At 57.1% G+C, this 18,168-nt stretch overlaps 1 protein-coding gene across 3 annotated transcripts in view; it reads right to left on the bottom strand.

Annotated features, from left to right (window-relative positions):
* Positions 1-3,019: 3,019 nt before the first annotated feature.
* CSNK1D (casein kinase 1 delta) overlaps positions 3,020-18,168 on the bottom strand; it is a 30,096-nt gene continuing 14,947 nt past the window's right edge. For all 3 annotated transcript variants that reach the window (XM_028112447.2, XM_028112448.2, XM_028112449.2), the window contains 8 exons: positions 13,909-14,057; positions 13,182-13,410; positions 12,605-12,775; positions 12,084-12,232; positions 10,199-10,370; positions 9,468-9,607; positions 6,350-6,413; positions 3,020-5,170 (listed from right to left, as the gene is read on the bottom strand). In XM_028112447.2, the coding sequence (XP_027968248.1) occupies positions 6,381-6,413; positions 9,468-9,607; positions 10,199-10,370; positions 12,084-12,232; positions 12,605-12,775; positions 13,182-13,410; positions 13,909-14,057 (1,043 nt within the window). In that variant the 3' untranslated portion in view covers positions 3,020-5,170; positions 6,350-6,380. The remainder of the gene's footprint in view (positions 5,171-6,349; positions 6,414-9,467; positions 9,608-10,198; positions 10,371-12,083; positions 12,233-12,604; positions 12,776-13,181; positions 13,411-13,908; positions 14,058-18,168) is intronic.

The following is an 18,168-nucleotide window of genomic DNA, read 5'->3' as shown; positions in this document are numbered from 1 at the left end:
CTCCAAATTCCTTTTCTCAACAATCTGGTGGTTTTTGCAGAGTGGCTGTGGCCCTTGTCAGCCGGGTCAGCTTTCTAAGCTGCTGGTTCTGAACCCTGCCCTGCTGGAGCCCAGACGGCTCAGTGTCCACACAGGGCCCCGGTGGCTGGCAGGGAAGGGGGCCGTGCTGCAGGGGTGTGGCCATGCTCGGGAGCCCCCTACAAGGCGTGTGCACTTAAGCTGAGACATACGTGTGATTCTAGTTCACTGTGTGTGTGTTTAAAGAAAAGGATCTTCCTGTCTTCCATTTATTCACCCCTCAGTTGGCGGACCGTGGCCCTACGCGGGCAGTGCCCAGGGTGGGCATCTGCGCCCGTCCTTGTCCAGCCCTGCTCGGCCTCGCCCCGGGTACCTCACACCCACCTGCCCTCGTGGCCAGTGGTGGCCTGTGTGGCTGGGAGCCTGGTCAGAGGCCGCTGGGGCCGCCTCAGTAGGTGGTGCGTCGCGGGCGCTGGGGACGGCAGCGGGCACCCTGGCGGGCCGCGTGCAGCCGGAGAGATGCCACGTCCCTGCTCCTCTGCAATGAAAAGCAAGTGAAAGCTCACATCTTGTGCCTCCCAGAGATGTCACCCCCGAGGGGGCTCTCCTGCCTCCACCTGCCCCTCAAGCTGTGCGGACAAACCAGGCACCCCCCTGCAGTGCTGGCCCATAGCCCCGGGGCCCTGGGCACCCCCGACACCCTTCCTGGTCTGGCTGAACCCTCTGCTGCAGGCCTGGGCTGTGGTGGTGCTAGCAGCTGCAGGGGTCGAGGCATAGCCCTTGCAGGGTCCTTCTCTGCTGTATAAGCTTCACCTGGCTTCTGGCCCTCACACTGCACTGTCCCCGACCCTCGCCCCCCCTAGCTTCCCTGCTGCGGGCCAGGAGCAACAGAAGTGTGCGTCCTCGCCGGTCTCCAAGCCTGTGCCCAAAGGCCTGGCCCCAGCATGAGGGCCAGTCCTGCTCTGGGGACACTTAGTATCAAGCCATTCTGAGATGGTCAGCATGTCAGAGTTGCTCCAACTACCAATTGAGGCAGGATGTGCAGCTGGCCCGGGGGCTGGGGTCCAAGTAAGCACACCCGCACGTGCTCCAGGTTGAGCAAGAGTTCTGCCACCCTCTCTTGGCCTTAGGAACACAGGTCCGTCTGTCCCTTAGCTGGCACCTCGGTGGACATGCTAGGTAGACCCAGGGACCCTGCCCACCACGTTATCAACAACACCTCCGCCCCAGACTGGAGGCTGGGGTTCGAGGCCCAAGGGTGAGCAGGCAGGTCTTATCTGCCTAGGTTTTGGTTCCAGATGTTTCCGGCTGGGCCTAACATAGGAGAAATGAAACTTGCTGTCCTCAGGAAGCTGTGGCTACTAAGGGCTGAGGCCTCCTCCCTCACAGGAGTCCAGGAGAGCAGTCAGTGCTCGGGGGGCCGTGGATGGGGCAGTTCCTCACCCTCCAGACGTCCATGCCAAAGGAGGCTCACGGCCTGCACCTTTGAAGCCCACCCTCCCGCCGAGTGATGCGGATGCCTGTACCGAGCCCCCTCTGGCGGGCATGCACACATCACCCCAAACCACCCCGGGCTGTTGGCCCTAGCCTGGTCAGACCTGGGGGCACCTGCTACACACATGTGGGCCCCAAATTGGGGGTGCCCGGGGGATCTGCCAGTGATGCTTTGGAAGGCCGCTGCCCAGGATCTGCAGCGGCCCACTAGTGGGGGTCGTGAAGGACTGTCCAGCCCTTCCCAGCATCCAAGTCATGACCTTGAGGACACAGACCCTGGCGGACACTCTCCTGGGACCTTGAACACACCTGTACTGGTGCAGCAGCACGGAGGGCACTGCTTCCAGAGGGCCTGCCAGACGGAGCTAGGAGCAGGACAAAAAGCAGGGTGTAGGGGCTTCCAGAAGGGGATCCAAACAGCCCTCTGGGTGGGGGCGAGGCCTGGAGGGAGTGGGAGCTGGAGGCGGACTGGAAGGCACATACTCCTGAACGCGGAGCCCACCATCTGGCCCCAGGGCTGGACCCTGCGTCAGGAAGATGGGGGCAGCCAGTGCGTGTCTCCTAGCACCGAGGGACCAAGAGCGAGACAGGTGGGCTCTGGGCAGAAGGCAGTGCGGTGGTCCCCGTCCTGCCTGCAGCCCCCTCCCGGCAGAACAGGGGAGGGCAGCTTGGGGCTCGTGTCACTGGCACTTTGGCTGGGTGCAAGGGTTGGCAGCTGCGGTGAGCAGCAAGGAGACTGAATGCTGCCTTCCCAATGCGGGCAGCGAAGTGAGAAGGGCTGAGGGCCAAGGAAGAGCCCAGCCCTGTTCCAGAGCCTCAGAGCCCACTGGGCTCAGCCAGTGGCAGGAAGGGGAGGGCCTGAGCCCAAGGGCAGGGACTCGGGGCCCGCACCCTCCAGGACACCCCCAGGCACCAAGGGCCAGCCCCACGCAGTCTTGTTCAGGGGGGTCTGAGGCTCCTGGGGGCTTCCACAGCTCAAGTAGGAGGGGGAAGCCAAGGCCACAAGTACAACAAAGGGACGGGCCGACCCGGGAGCCACAGAGCTAGGGTGGGGCTGAGGACGGGCAGGCGACAACGGTGCCCCAGGCTCAGGGCACGTCTGCTGGCCCCTCACGGGGCCTGGGGCTGACAGCCGCCTCACAGGAACCACGCACGCCCCTCCGTGGCAGCCGGAGCGCTGCTCACTCCCCAGAATACTTAAGGCAGGTGTAGTACTTCCTTCCGGGCTGCGCCGAGGCCCACAGAGCTCAGGTGCCTGCCCCGCGAAGGTGCTTAAGCCAGAGGAGAAGGGACTGGCGCTTGTGGATGGCCTACACGGGCGTCAGCTCTGGGACCTCGGGAAGGGGCAGCCTGTCCCTGTGGCCTGCTGCCGACCAGCTTATACACAGAGCACCGCTGGGCCACGGGAGGACACGAACGCCCCTTCTCAGATCAGTTTTCACCTGGCTAACCTACACGCACTGACACCTCTCTGACTACGAAATAAAGAGCAGCGGAGGGCAGGGAGGAAAGGTAAAAGTCATCACGGGTTTATTATTTACACGGTGGTTAAGCACATAAATGCAGTGATCACACAAACGTGCCGAGTCAGAGACCGGCCACCAATACACAGGTTGATACAGACGTGGCAACTACATTTCCTGCAGTGGGAGGGCAGCAAGTGTGCACGCACGGACGGACACACGGACGGCCGCACAGCTGAGGGCCCAGGGTCTGGGCCCACCTCTCAAACAAGCATCCAGCAATTTCAGGTCGAAGCCCAGATGCGGAGCGAGGGAAGGCTGCCCCAGCGGTCTCTGGCACTCCGTCGGTGGCTGCAGCTGCTAACACCTCGCCGGCAGGGGCGGGCCCACTTCAGAGGGTCCTGGGTCACAACAAAGCCCCCAACTTGCCCTGACCCGCCCAGGCTTGCACTGTGCTCCCAGAAACACAGCCCCACTTGGCCAAGTCCCTGCACCCCAAAACACAGAGTAGCCCGCTCAGGACTCCCAAAGCAGCCAACAGCCACACTCTGTGCCGTCAGCACACACCAGTCAGGGTGTCCTGGGACCGGCGCTCCCGTGCTAGGGGCCCGAGGAGGCAGGAAGGGGAGAAACAGTGACATGGACGCCTCTAGGCCCCTCACTTGCTGCGAGCGCCCCGGTCTCCAAACAGAGCACTCTGCAGCAGGGTGACAGGAGGAGAGGTGGACGTACCCACGGATACCAATTATTGCACCTTGTTTCCCACAACAGGGGGGCCGGGGGGGGGGGCACTCCCAGCTACTGGTTGCCACCACCGCCTGGTGCCGCTGCCTGCTACAAAACGAGGGAGCATCCTGGAAAACCACCCGTGGCCCAGCAGCCCCGAGGGTCTTTCTTACAAGACTCAGCCCCGACCCACTTCTTGACCCCTGTGGGGTTCGCTACGTCCCAATGAAGGTCGTGGAAGGAAGCGTGTGACGCCGTACCCTCCTGGACGACCAGTTGAGTCACCAGCTTCTTGGCACTTCAGGGTGGATCCCCTTGGGCCCGAGGCCACTGTGGTTAAGCCTGGCACAGCGCAGACGGCCGCGTCCTCGGTTCTGAGCACACAGACTCACACACACAGCGAGGGCCAATCTACACTGTTCACGTTTACAGTCGGTTTAGAAAATTTCCCAAATCCAAAGACACTGAGGCAACACCACCACCAAAATAACCACATGTGACCCCAAGGAGGGGCCTGATGTCTCTTGGTTCAAAATCCTCTCCAGAGGAACCAGCAACGCCCATGCAAAAAGCCTTGGCTTCTGAGGTCTTCCGTGCTCGGCTTCCTTCTCGCCGTTCCAGGAGACTGGGGTGCGCGGCGCCCGCTAACTGCTCTGAGGACCGCGCTGCGCAGGCAATCTGGCGTAGGTGGGAAGGGACAGTGACAGCCAAAACCAGCGTAATGAGGCCACAGGACACACGGCACACACACATCACTTACACACACGTCTACACGGGACAGCACTTCCGGTGAGAAAACCCCTCTCCACAGCGGACCACACAACAAAGGGACCACAAAGCAGAGGACGGGCGCCCGTGCGCGCTGCTCCCCGACTCGCTCTGCCCTACACAGAAACTCCACACCAGCCTTTGTTCCAGGGCTCGTTAAAGTCAACATCGGTTTTAAGACCGCAAAAACAGACAAGAAAGAAACAATAAAAAGACAGATTTCTTTACACAGATTTAAGCCAGTAATTTTTAGCAAAATGATACAAAACTGTCTTAACCAAGTAGAAGATCGGTGGTTACAGTAGGCTTGTCAGGGAGCAGGGCGCACCGCCACTGGAGGGGAACCGAAAGGCTCTGGAGCGGGAGTTTGGTTCTCTCTGCAACTGTCTCTCACACTCTGCTTTTCTTCCCAGCCCGCGACAACCGAGTCCACGTGGGGGGCCCGCGGTGCAGCCCCTGTGACGGCAGCGCTTTGGAGTCTGTCTGGTTTAGTTTTTGTTTCCCCCACTGGCGTCGCTGGGTGGGCGGCCTGGAGAGCTCCCGGTGTTAACATTTCGGTTCTAGACCGGGGGGCGCGTCACTAGTAAAGCCATTGTAACAGAGTAGATCAGCCATGCATTGTCTGCCCTTCACAGCAAAAAGGAGAGTTCTCATCGGTGCACCACAGACTGAAGACCACTGGAAGCCACCCGACTGGGAATCTGTCGGAGCCAAAGCACAGGAGAAGGTCAGCATGAGGCCAGAGGCATGGGGCCGGTCGGTCAGGCTCGGGCACAGAACACCAGTGACGGCGAGGGGACATAGATGCTGCCCAGCCCTACTCTGGACGCCCGTACCCCGGCCACTCTGGACAGCCCCTCAACGGCCAGGCCACGTGCTCAGCAGAACAAGTGACAGAAAGAGGGGGAAGGAGGAAGAGGCATGCAAGCAAGGAGGCCGGGTGGCCACGGAGCTAGAAGCCCAAGAATGATCGGACCAGACAGAGTCCAAGCTGGAAGAAGTACTCGCTCCCAGCACTCCTTCCTGGAAAGTAACCTGGGGTTTTGAGAGCCAGGACCGGGCGCTGTGTGGGCCCCGGGGCTCCCTGTGGGGGGAGGCGTGGAAAGCAGCTCCTGTCAAGGTGCCCCTGAGAACGCGGTCACGCTGGACCTGCGGCCGTCTCCCAGCAGTGTGGAACCCAGCAGCGGCAAGCCCTGAGCGGGAGGGGCCACAGCGTCCCCGACGAGAGGGGACCCGGCTCGGACGCCCAGCCATGCGCCAACGGCAGGGGAGCGGGCGCTGTGGCTGACGGGTTAATACAGACGGCAGCACGGATGGGACGCTGAGCAGAGACCGAGCTCAAAAAGAAAAACAAACGAGGACAGAAATAAATGCGAAAGAAGAGAATGACAAAGCCAGGGCGGCAGAGACCACCAGGAGACTCCCGCAGCAAGAGTGCATGAGCCCCCACCAAGCACGGCCCGCTCAGCTGAGCGCCATACGACACACGCCCCGCAGCAGACCCCGGGCCAGGCGGCTCGAGTCTCCCGGGACCACTGGAGCCGAGCGCAAGTGCAGAGCCCTGGGCTTCTGCTCCCACCATGGGCCCCGGACCCTCAAGAGTGCCCCGGGGCCAACGGCCAGCCAACAGTGGGCAGGGTCCTGGGGCCGCCCCGTCTGCAGACTCTCTGGTCCGCTCGCCCCCAGACTGGGTGACCGAGCAGGGCTGCTCTGGAATCCACGCGAGGAGAAGCACTGGGCGGAGGGACCACACTCTCCCGGCAGCACCTGGCATGCAAGCCCGGTCCCACCTGCGCAGCCCGGTGGTGGACTCGGGGGTGGTCAGCGCCCGCCCCGCCCGGCGCCTGCTGTCTGACAAGACCCGACATGAGCACACTCACCGGTGCTGCCTTCCAACGGGGAGACGTGCAGCTACTTGCCGTGGTGTTCGAAAGGAATGCTATTCTGAGGTGGGGGGAAAAGAGAGCTGTTGGTAAGGGCTCTGCTGGCAACCACCACTGAGGCCTTCCTCATCTCGCTTCAGCCAGGTCCGGCACTGGCCATGCTGCCTCACAGGGGACCCCGGGAACCTAGCGAGTGGCCCCCAAACGAGAGCAGCTGCTGCTCCTCCTCTAGGCTGACAAGGGGCCAGGCAGTGAGTGAACCTGACATCCAGATGGCAGCCCTCCACGGGCCCCTCCCCGAGGCCCTGCTCGCTGCCCAGTGCGGCCTGCGCTCAGGCCAGGGAGGACGGACCACAAGAAGACCAAGGGGCTGCAGGCCTTGTTTTGGGAGCATGAACGCAAACCAGCCAACCAACCAACCAACAGGAGTGACTGGCTCAGAGACTGAGTCACCTTCTACCAGGAGCGCTGGGCCCAGGAGGCCTTTTCTTCTCAAAGAGAAAAACCCACAGTAGGTTCACTGACCAGATGCTTTTTGGGCTCTGTGCTGCTCTGGCTGAGAAGCCAGACTCACACTCTGGGTCGGTAGTGTGGGGACTGCAGTCTAGCATAAAGCTGCCCTTGAGAAGAAGTCAGGGCGAGGAGCAGACACCCTCCTGAGAAGTCGGAGTGCACCATGGCCGAGGGGTCAGGACCAAGAGCACAGGTGTCCACGGCCCTCCCCCACACCCAGCTGGAGAGGGTCAGCAGGGCCCTCCCACAGGCTGGCCGGTGGCCGGAGCACCTTCTTGCTGAAGATGAGTGACTTCCTTGGACTTGATACCTCTGCACAAGACACAACATCTCCTCCTCAAAGTGCACAGAGAACTGAGAGAGAAAGGGTATCGACAGAGAAAGCTGGCGGAATGTGGCCTCAGCCCCAGCAGGGCGGGGCCAGCCTCGCTTAACAGAGGCCTCACTGGCTCTACCTTCACCCCCCTTTCTTTGGGAGAAAGTCCCAACGGAAGCTATAGAATAGCAGAAGCTGGAGCAACTCCCCTCTTTCTGGAACGTCCAAACTACCGGGGCAGAGCCCCTTGCTGAGAGTCTTGGAGAGAGTCTCTTGCTGCCCTGCAGTCTCTTAAGAAAGAGCACTGCTGGGTGGCCAGGAAAACCCAAAGGAGGAAGTCATCTCTGGGACGGGAGTGCATTGGGGACACACCCCCAGGGGCTGTGTCCTCAACGTAAAGGTCCTAGGAAACCCCCTAGAGTGACCGGTGCTTCTTTCAGAGGGGAAACACCCCCAAATTAAATCTCTGGAGGCTCCTCCCTCCTGTCTAGTCCCACACTGCTTCTTCACATGGAAAGCAAAAAGAAGAAAAAAGACACAAGACTCTCAGTTGCAACCTCGCCTCAGCTAAGGAAGAGTTCACAGGAAGGCTCTTGAGGCGTGTAGGCTGAGGCTGGCCACGCCATGGAGGAGAAGCTGGGCTCAGACCCAGCGCTCCGTCGCAGGCTCTCTGACCCTTTCATTTCCCTCCGTGGTCCCAAACGCTCCAGATACTTTCTTTTCCCTCAAAGAGAATTAAGTTTGCCCCTTCCCTTCACCTCTGCTGGTGGAGGCCCAACATTTGGATCCTGAGTCCAGACAGAGCCTGTGACATCCACAGACCCCCGTTGTCCTTGACTGAGGTGTTCAGGGCCCCAGAGCAGGCTGTATGCCTGGGTTCTCAGTCAAGCGTGGGCAGACACTGCCCAGGACCTGTTCCCAGCGGCTGATTCATGGATTCCAGAGCCTGTGGGAAGAAGCCCGTAGCCCTTTCTGTGTCCTGCGGGGTAGGAGAAGGGGTGTGGGGCTGGGAGCCATAAGGGGCCCAATCTCATGACCCTGGCCAGACTCCTTGAGCCCCACAATTCAAACTACCTGCACCCTTAGTCTCTTTGGGAGAAAGTTATCATACAAAACCAAGCCATTTCTGGCAGAACTAGCGGTAAACCAGAAATGTTTATATTTATAGCGAAACGAAACCATTCATTCACTTGATTAAAATAAAAAGTCAGGAGCACCCTCTCTGTCTGGGCACACTTTCTCCTCTGCTGGAAGACCAAGCTGATGCCACAGAATTGAGGTTCTGGGTGGTTCACATAGACCCTGTGCTTTCCTAACCAACGTGCTCGACCCACCAATCACCAACAAGCTACGCCCAGCACCAAGCGCGTGTCAACAGCAGGGCCCAGCGCTAACTCATCCACGAGAGGTGCCACAGTGAGCCAGAGCGGTGCTGCCTGAGTGCACAGCCCAGGACGCAGGCTTCCAGTGCGCTCCTAAAACCAGTGCCTGCCCACCCAACAGATACTGTGGGGCACAGACACCCCAGAGGACCCTTGCGGAAGCAGGAGAAATGCCCTCTGACCCACCGCCATTTGAAGAGGGATCTGAAAGCTACACGAGGAAGAAAGTCCATGGTGTAAAGAGCTCATCTGTGAAGAACACATGAGCGAATGCAGAAGAACCACGGCACCAAAGCCAGAGAGGGAAGAGAAGGGTTTGAGTGGAGGAGACCCGCACGACCCAGCCATTTCCCTGAGGACAGCTGCCTCGTCCGAAAGAAGACAAGTGGGCAGGGACTGCAGAAGACGGGAACCCTCACTCGCAGTGCGTCGTGGGGCGCCAGGCTCCAACGGGCTTGTCCACGCCACCTTACGGGGCCTCCAGCCACTGCCCCGCAGGCTGTGTGCCCACGACAAACACGGTGTGAGCAGCGTGGTATTTCCAGTCTGCACAGGAAGACGGAGGAAGACGGCCCAGCCTCCAGGGCTGGCTCGGAGAGGATGCCGGGGCCGCGAGGATGGCAGCAGAAGAGAAAAAGCCCTGTCACCTACACCAGTGCGGCTGGGGAGCCAAGCCCTTTGTCCGCACAGCCCGCCTCAGGCTCCCAACCAAGGGGCTGAATGTCCCTCTCCAGTTAAAACTCAGAAATGGGGGAGAAAGAAAAGAAGGAAGGAAGGAAGCCCTTCATCACCCACACCCCACTCTGCTTGGCGCCCTATGAGCAGCCCAAACATGGAGGGGCCCGCGGCCTGCAGTGGCCAGACCTCGGCGAGCCCAGAGCGCGTACCTGTGCAGTGCACGTACCTGTGAGGTGGACATGCGGGAGGTGTCTTGCCGGCCTGTGAGATCGGAGGACGAGATGTTGACAGGGGCGCCGCGGTGCAGCCGCATACTCACTTTCCGCTCTCTTTCCACACCGGACACGGGCCGAGGAGAGGTGTTAGCTGGAGGGGGAGACAGGGGTGACGGTGAGGGCTCGGGACAGACCCCGCACCCAGCGTGAGGGGGCCTCTCCTCAGCTGTCTTGGCATCCAGTACCAGAGGAGTGGGTGCCGCTGCACACCATCAGATTTCCAGGGCAGCAACAGGCGGCTGACCCCTGGCTGGCTTGCACCCTGATTTCGAAGTCAGCAGTGGTGGGCAGGGCCCACGGAGCACACAGGAACGCCAGGGTGCTAGCTCCAGGCAGACTTTCCCAGGAGCGAAGCACCAGGAATCCAGCAGGAGGGCGGCCCGAGGCCCCCGTGCTTACGATGCCGCTCATGGAGGGATGGAAGGGTGGGTTCTGAGAGGCTCCTAGGGAGCAATCCGTGTCACGAGAAAAAAGACCAACAGAGAAAGAGAAACAGATGTCCCCTGCCCAGCCAATCCTCAGAAACTAGGGTTTACTAGGACCGGAAGCACACAGCCTCTCCCACGAGGCATGCCCGCCTGAAGCCCGCGTGGGGCCCTGCAGCTCCAACAGCCAGAGCAGCCAACACACAAACCAGAAACCCACAGCGCCTGCTGGGGAGACGTAGTGCTAGCCCACTCACCAGTGTGTGAGGTAGGGGTGAGGGGGGTGGGAGGAGCCACTTCCTGGGTGCCCCGCAGGCGGCCAGAGGCCGTGGAGGGGAGGCCACGGGCGGCTGGGTTTCGGGAGTGCCTCAGCCGCTCCTCTCGGTCCCGGCGCTCCCGCTCAGAGTCATCAGCGGCCCGGCTGGCTCCCTACAAAGGAAACAGGGTAAGACCAGACTGAATGGGGTTTGGTGGAGAACAACCCAAGGGCCCCAGCCGTCCCCTGCTGCCAGAGAAGCCATCCAAGCAATGTAGCAGGCTGGGAGGTGGCATCTCTCCCTCTAGGACAGCAGCCTGCCCCGTGACCCTTGTGAGTGAGTGGACAAGATCTTCCCAACACTCCTGAACCTCAAATACTGATGGCAACTGGGTGGCCTCTTCCCCGAGCATCCACACAGAAACAGGAAATCGTATGAGATCAGGTTAGCGGCAGGCCCAAGGTGTTAGCATCCGGGGGATCCGAGAGGCACACAGAAGCGATGTCATCTGGTCAGCGGGGGGCCCAACCAGAGCCCAGACAGCCTAGGCGGATATTGGGCCAGGGCCCACGTGACAAGAACGCAGACAGCCAGGTCTGCCGTGGAAGGTCCCACGTGGTGGACACCACAGCTAGTTCTACTTTGAGCAAATGACGACCCAGACGAGTGGGGGCACGATACCCACCATGTCCTAACAAACAGTGCTGTAACGCAACAGTCGGCAAACTGTAGCCCACAGCCCAAATCCAGCCACCATCAGTTTCTGCAAATGAAGGGTGACTGCTGCAGCCGCACCCACTTGTACCCCACTCTGCCCGTGGCGGCTTCCCAGCAGCAGCGCAGAGCCGAGTGCTGGTCCCACCACATGCATGCTGCAAAGCTGAGAGGATTCACTGTCCCGCCCTGCCCAGAGAAGGGGAGCCAGCCCCGCTGCAGGGGCAACGACGCCAGAAGGTTGCCCAGACTCTGGGCGATCAGTGATTGCACGTCCTGAGCCAGCCCACTGTGGGGCACCTGGCTCTCCCCGGCAGGGCACAGACCTGCACAGACACCCCGGCAAGGCCACAGGACAAGCCTTTCTGTCTTACGCCCTCTGAAGAGGAGGTCCTGCTCCTCCGTCAGATCTTGTCACCCTGGAAAGGTTCCAATTTGTTTTAAGCTAACTGAATAGAACAAATATATAATGAAAAACAAAGTAGAAGTTCCAAAAAACCCTGAAAGTCTCTGGCAATAGTGTCTGAAAATTAATTAATTAGACTCCTATAAGAGACTCAGGGATGGGCGGCCAGATTTAGAGAAGAAAACATCAAAGCTCAAGTTCTGCACATACCCATGTGCCCATTTAATAAGCCTGGCACCAAAGTCAACCACAGCCTAGCACCTCTCCAGGTACCCACCTTGCTTGCTCACCCACATGGCTGGGTCAGAGGGAGGGGCAGGAGGTTACCCCACGTGGCCAGAGCCCTTGGCCTTGGCCATACCCTCCTGCGTAACACACACTCTGGAGCCACACCTCAACACCACGGGCAGTCAAAACCACGGCGCTCCTAGCCATGTCGACAGCAATCATAGAAGTACCTTCCAATTCAAGACTTATCACTCAAGTAAGAGCCCTGGTTCCAGGCAGACCTGCATTTGGGAGACCCACTCCGCTGGCTCCAGGAGACCCAGCACTGACATGGTGCCGCCTCTGCTCTCCCTTGATAGGGATCTTGCTTCTCAGAATCTCCCGCCCTGGGGTGGACCCCACCTAGGCCACAGCCCTCGCAGGTACACGTGGCTCCCCCAATGCGGTGAGTATGCCTTCTAAAACCTGCACCTCGTCTGGCAGAGGCCTTTGGCTGACTTCTATGCTGAGAAGTAAACATGCTGGCGGCACACTTACGAATTTGAGCATGTTCCAGTCGAACACGTAGTCATAGGAGAAGCCCTGGCGGTGGAAGAGATTCCTGAAGAGCTGCCTCAGGTAGGAGTAGTCAGGCTTGTCGTCAAAACGCAAGGAGCGGCAGAAATTCAGGTACGTGGCAAACTCAGCTGTAAGACAAGAGACTCAGCGCTAACTGGCAATACCTGACCGGGTATCCGTCGACATGATTGCCACCATCCGCTGCCACACGCTTAGGACGTGAGACATGGCGTCTGAAACACCGGTCACATTGGGAGGAACCAACGTTTAAGAAAAGCCGGCGCCACACAGCACAGCTTGGTTTCACCTGTGGCACTTCACAGGAACAAGGACAACTCCCTGGGTCATGGTCCCCGGAAGGTAGAGGAGCAGCAGGGACAGAAGGCTGCCACCAGCTCAAGGACACTCTTCATCATCTGGGAGCCAGTCTCCCAGTGCCCCCCCCCCACCGCCACCCTGAGACCGCGGGCCGGCCAACACCTGCCCTCGAGGACACGCACAGGGGTAGCTTTTACACAGCACTTCGATGGGGGTGGACATCTTCTTCTCGCTAATCCGCTCATACTTCTGCCTCTTGGTGGCTGCCTTCAGCCCCTGCCAGGGCAGAGAGCCCAGATTGAAGTACATGAGCACATAGCCCAGTGACTCCAGGTCATCTCTTCGAGATTGTTCTGGAAAAGACGGGAAATGGGTCAAGGACAGCAAGTGTGCACCTGCTGCCACAAAGCCAAGACCCTAGGCGCACTCTGACTGTGGAAACGAACTTTTAAAACCACAGAAAAATATTCTTGGATTCTTTGTTTCACCAGAAGTTGCCCCTGATGTGTCCTTAGGAAACTGTGACACCCCTGGATGAGTGACACCAATGATACAGGGACTGTCAGAAAGCCCAACTGTTTACCTGCCCCCACCACACCTCACAAAGGATTTTCCAGAATCTGGACAGCCAGCCTCCATGCCAAACATGGTGACCGCTCCCAGGGTCCCCCAAGAGGCTGGCCTTTCTCTAAGAGATGGCTATGCCCAAGGCAGTCTAGTGACCGGAGGCACAGGAGACCCCACCACCCATGGGCTCACCGATTCCAAGATGCGTGTTGATGGAGGCGTACCGCGCCGTCCCGGTGAGGTTTTTGTTCTCACGGTAGGGGATGTGCTGGTGGGTCCTGGCATCCCGGTACTTCTTGGCCAGCCCAAAGTCGATGATGTAGACCAGGTTGCCCTTCTTCCCCAGCCCCATGAGAAAGTTATCTGGCTTCACATCTCGGTGGATGAAGTTCTTTGAATGAATGTATTCGATGCGACTAATCTGTAGGTAGGAAGTAATGACCAGAGATTAAAATCCCAGCAGCAGCCTTTGGAAAGGCACCTGCCTGGCAGAGTGAGGGCTGTGCCCTCACCTGCGTGTCCTGCGGCCCTTGGCCAGAGCAGAGTAACTCCACAACCAGGGAAGGATGCTGAACGAACCATGTTTCACAGCCCCAGCCGGCCGGGGCAGTTCTCCTTGTTGGCTCTCGGGGGTGGGGAGGGGAGGTCGGCTGACAGCAGCCTGAGAGGACCAGCCCTCCCTGATGAGAGTCTGCACCAGCAGTCCTTCCTGCAGGGGCCCACCAGGAAAAACACAGGTCTCCAAAGCCCGCCCACGGTCCTGCTCCTGCCGCCGAGGTGAATGCACTCCCACTCTCTCCCTGGGCACTAACAGGCACAGAAGGAGAACAGCACCTGAATGTCCCGTCAGACTGCTGACTCAACCAAGCACGTGCCATGGACCCAGGCTGCCCTGTCACCTCAGAAACATGATTCTTACCATCTGGTCAGCAAGCAGCAAGACAGTTTTGAGGCTGAATTTCCTTGAGCAGAAGTTGAACAGGTCCTCCAGGCTCGGCCCCAACAGCTCCATCACCATGACGTTGTAGTCCCCCTCCGCCCCGCACCACCGGATGGTGGGGATGCCCACTGCAAGAGAAACCCGACACACCTGTGCTCGCACGCGGGGACACACCACACAAGACACACACTGCGTGACAAGGACCAGGCAAGAAGTGCTGGCAGTGACACCGGGAGAGAATGGGAGGCCAGTGTCCTGGGCAGGGGCGTGAGCAGATGCAAGAAAGATTCCTGTTGACATGCTGTGCGCGTCACAGATCAGGAACCAGTCTGGCTCGCTGTTGTTAACCAAAGTCCACACTCTGTTCAGGTTTCCTTGGTTTTCCTGTCACACCCTCTCTCTGCCCTGGTCGTCACGTCTCCCCATGCGCCTCCGGGCTGAGCCCTCTCTCACGTCCCTGGTTTCGGGGGGCCTGGCAGTTCTGGGGGGAGGTTCTGGGGCAGTCCCTCCGTCGGGATGTGTGTGATGTTGGGTGATGGGTTTGGGGAGGAAGACCACAGAGCTGAAGGGCCTTCCCATCACGTCACGTCAGGGGTCCCTGCTCTCAATGTGACTCGTCACTGAGGACGGGACCTTGACCCCTGTATGGGGGGTGGTCATTCTCCCCAGTGTGTGTACTGTTCTCTTTGGGAGGACGTCACTGTGTGGAGCCCACACTCCGGGGGTCGGGGAGGGGGGTCATGCTGTCATGCTCTACTTCTTGAGGGCAGAGCATCCACACACAGTACTCAGATTGGTCTCTTCCCATTTATTTTTTTTTTTTTAAAGATTTTATTTATTTGTCAGAAAAAGAAAGTGTGTGCGCACAAGCAGGGGGAGTGGGAGAGGGAGAAGCAGGCTCCCTGTTGAGGAGGGAGCCCGATGCGGGGCTCAATCCCAGGACCCTGGGATCATGACCTGAGCCAAAGGCAGATGCTTAACCGACTGAGCCAGCCAGGTGTCCCCCATTTACGCATTTAATCACTGTTTTGCAGCACTGTGGGCCTTTTTTTTTTTTTTTTTTTTTGAAGATTTATTTGTGAGAGAAAGAGCAAGCATGAGCAGGGGGGAGAGGCAGACTCCCCGCTGAGCATGGAGCCCGTTGTGGGGCTCAAGCCCAGGACCCTGAGATCATGACCTGAGCCAAAGGCAGATGCTTCACTGACTGAGCCACCCAGACACCTGAATTTTATTATACTTGTATTAAATAGTTTTTTTAAGAAGTATGCATGCTGTATAGTATTCCCTTTGGAGAACAGATCACAATTCATCTAGTCTTTCATTTGGAATGTCTGGGTTTGCTTCTATTACAAACGGTGCTACTAAGTATACCCTTATTGGGGGCGCCTGGGTGGCTCAGTCGTTAAGCGTCTGCCTTCGGCTCAGGTCGTGATCCCGGGGTCCCGGGATCGAGCCCCCGCATCGGGCTCCCTGCTCTGCGGGAAGCCTGCTTCTCCCTCTCCCACTCACCCTGCTTGTGTTCCCTCTCTCGCTATGTCTCTGTCAAATAAATAAAATCTTAAAAAAAAAATAAGTATACCCTTATTTATGTCCACAGATGAAAATTCTTATCCACAAAATTCTTGTTCACATCTAGTTTCCCCAGGCACATGCCTACAAACACAGAGCACAAGTTATCTGACTCTATGAGACAGTGTCGCCTTGTTTCCCGAGACGGACGGCCCACTCCACACGCCCAGCAGCAACGAGCTGGTTACCACCAGATTGCTGACTTTTCATCAACCGAGTGGGTGTGAAAGAGCGTCCCACTGAACTCTCAATTTGGATCTTTCGTCCATATATTTATTGGCCACATGCTGTTCCTCTCTGAAACGTCTACCCTTGTCTTGTGCCAATTTTTCTATCAGGAAGTCTTTTGCCTATTTATGGCTATTCTTTAAAAATCCTGGGTACTAAACCATTGTTGATTGTATGTGAGGTATATTTTTTTTTTCTGGAGCCTTTTGATGAGAAATTTTAACAAAGACGAACATCTCAATCTTTTCCACTATGAGTAATGTTTTTGGTATAGAAACCCTGAGTCAGAAACAGATACTATTATTATCTTTCAAGAGTTTAGAAGTTACTCTTTATCAACCAAGATGGAGTAATGGGAGCCCAATTTACCCTCACATCTGCAAAAACCAGAAGACTTAACAAAACACAGAACACGTGGAAAATGGTTTCTAAGACACTGAACAGGAGGCAATGAAAAACACTCAGACCTGAAAGACAGGACACAGCTATGTGTGCCTCAGGCTGTCCCCTTCCTCGACTTGTCAGCAAAAATACAAAAACTAAACAGATAAAAGTAACTTTACTTCATCCTAAGTGGAGGAAGAACCTGAGCAACAGAGTAAAACACCAAGCATGCAAGCAAGTAAAATTCATAATGTCCAGCATTCAAAGATTACCAGGTATGCAAAGCAGCAGAAAACATCCATATTGAGAACGGTCAATCAACTGAAACTGGTTCAGATGTTAGAATGAGCAGAGAAGGGTAATAAGAGTTATTACAGGGGTGAGTGGGTAGCTCAGCTGGTTAAGTGTCTGACTCTTGATTTTGGATGAGGTCATGATCTCAGGGTCATGGGATTGAGCCCTGTGTCTGGCTCTGTGCTCAGTAGGAAGCGTGCCTGAGATTCTCTCCCTCTCCCTCTGCTCCTCTCCCCTCCATGTGTGCTCTCTCTCTCTCTCTCTCTAAAAATAAACATGGGACGCCTGGGTGGCTCAGTTGGTTAAGCATCTGCCTTTGGCTTGGGTCATGATCCCGGGGTCCTGGGATCAAGTCCCACGTCAGGGAGCCTGCTTCTCCCTCTGCCATTCCCTCTGCTTGTGCGCTAAAGTATTAAAAATAAATATAAACAAACAAACAAATGGGCGCGTGGGTGGCTCAGTTGGTTAAGCATCTGCCTTCGACTCAGGTCATGATCCTGCTCAGCGGGAGGCCTGCTTCTCCTCCCTCTGCCTGCCCCTCTGCCTACTTGTGCTCTCTGTCCAATAAATAAAATCCTAAAAAAATGAAATAAAAATAAATAAATCTAAATAAAAGTTATTATAAATTCTAATTATCTTCCATCTCAAAAAAGCTACATAAGGGCACACCATGGGAAATTTATAAAAGACTCAAACCCAACTTCTAGGGAACTACAGTGTCTGAGATTAGATGGTGCAGAAGAAAAGACGTGTGACTTGAAGGCACAGCGACAGAAACTGCTGGAAAAGCAAGAGCCAGCTTCAAGTCGTCCGAAACCTATTTCACCGAAGCCCCCAGGAGAGACGGAGGAAGGGGACAGAGATGCTGCTGGAAGCAGATGACAACAAGCCCACAGATGGAAGCTCAGCGGCCCACACGCAGGAGCCGTAAAGAACATCACACAGATGTCCACACCTGCTGATCAAATCACTCACGGTGCGTGATAAAGACAGTATCTTGAAGCAGCCAGGGGGAAAGTCCGCATTACATAACGAGGACAAAGGCCGGGATCACCGCAGCCTTGTCAGAAACGGGCACGTAAGAGCACAGTGGGGCAGCACCTTCCAAGTCCCGAGAACGTCAACCTCCGAACACCAAGACAAACGAGGGGTTTCCAGATACAAAAAAGCTGGAAGAATCCATCAGCAGCAGATCTGCACTGCTACGTATGGGAAAGGCCACCCTTCGGGCAAAAGGCCACGTGATGGGACATGGGCCCACACAAAGGGATAGAAAACACTAGAAATAACAACCTAAGTTTACACATAAGATTTTTAAAAATTACTTCAATCCCCTTAAGAGATAGGACTGTTTAAGCAAAATAAGAATGCAACGCAGGTTTGTAATATGCAAATGTCCGTGCTGCAGGGAGGTATCCCAACGGCAGGCAGCGGGCAAATGAAGTGCCCTGTCACGGGTCCGTCTGCTCTACACCAAGTGCAGAGCGTGGCAAGGATCCTTGTGTTCCCTCTCTCGCTGTGTCTCTGTCGAGTTAAAAAAAAAAAAAAAAAAACAAAAAACTAGCAGCAAGATGGGCAACCAAAACCTGGCCTGTCAGGAAACACATCAAGTGTAAATCCTCTCAACACCCCAAATAAGGCACACTTTCTCAGACTAGATAGAAACAAGTGCCCTTTACACACAAACAGCTTGTCAGAAGGATGGCACAGGACACCAACTTTAGACAGAAGGGTGCACAAGAGCTGGGTCCGCATGGGACACAG

This window comes from Eumetopias jubatus, unplaced genomic scaffold, assembly GCF_037043125.1.
Source record: "Eumetopias jubatus isolate StellerSeaLion01/CBP00866 unplaced genomic scaffold, mEumJub1_p1.0 scaffold_10, whole genome shotgun sequence".
NCBI classification, from domain to species: domain Eukaryota; kingdom Metazoa; phylum Chordata; class Mammalia; order Carnivora; family Otariidae; genus Eumetopias; species Eumetopias jubatus.
Note: the sequence above shows the minus strand (reverse complement) of the source record. Positions and strands in the feature narration are given on the sequence as shown.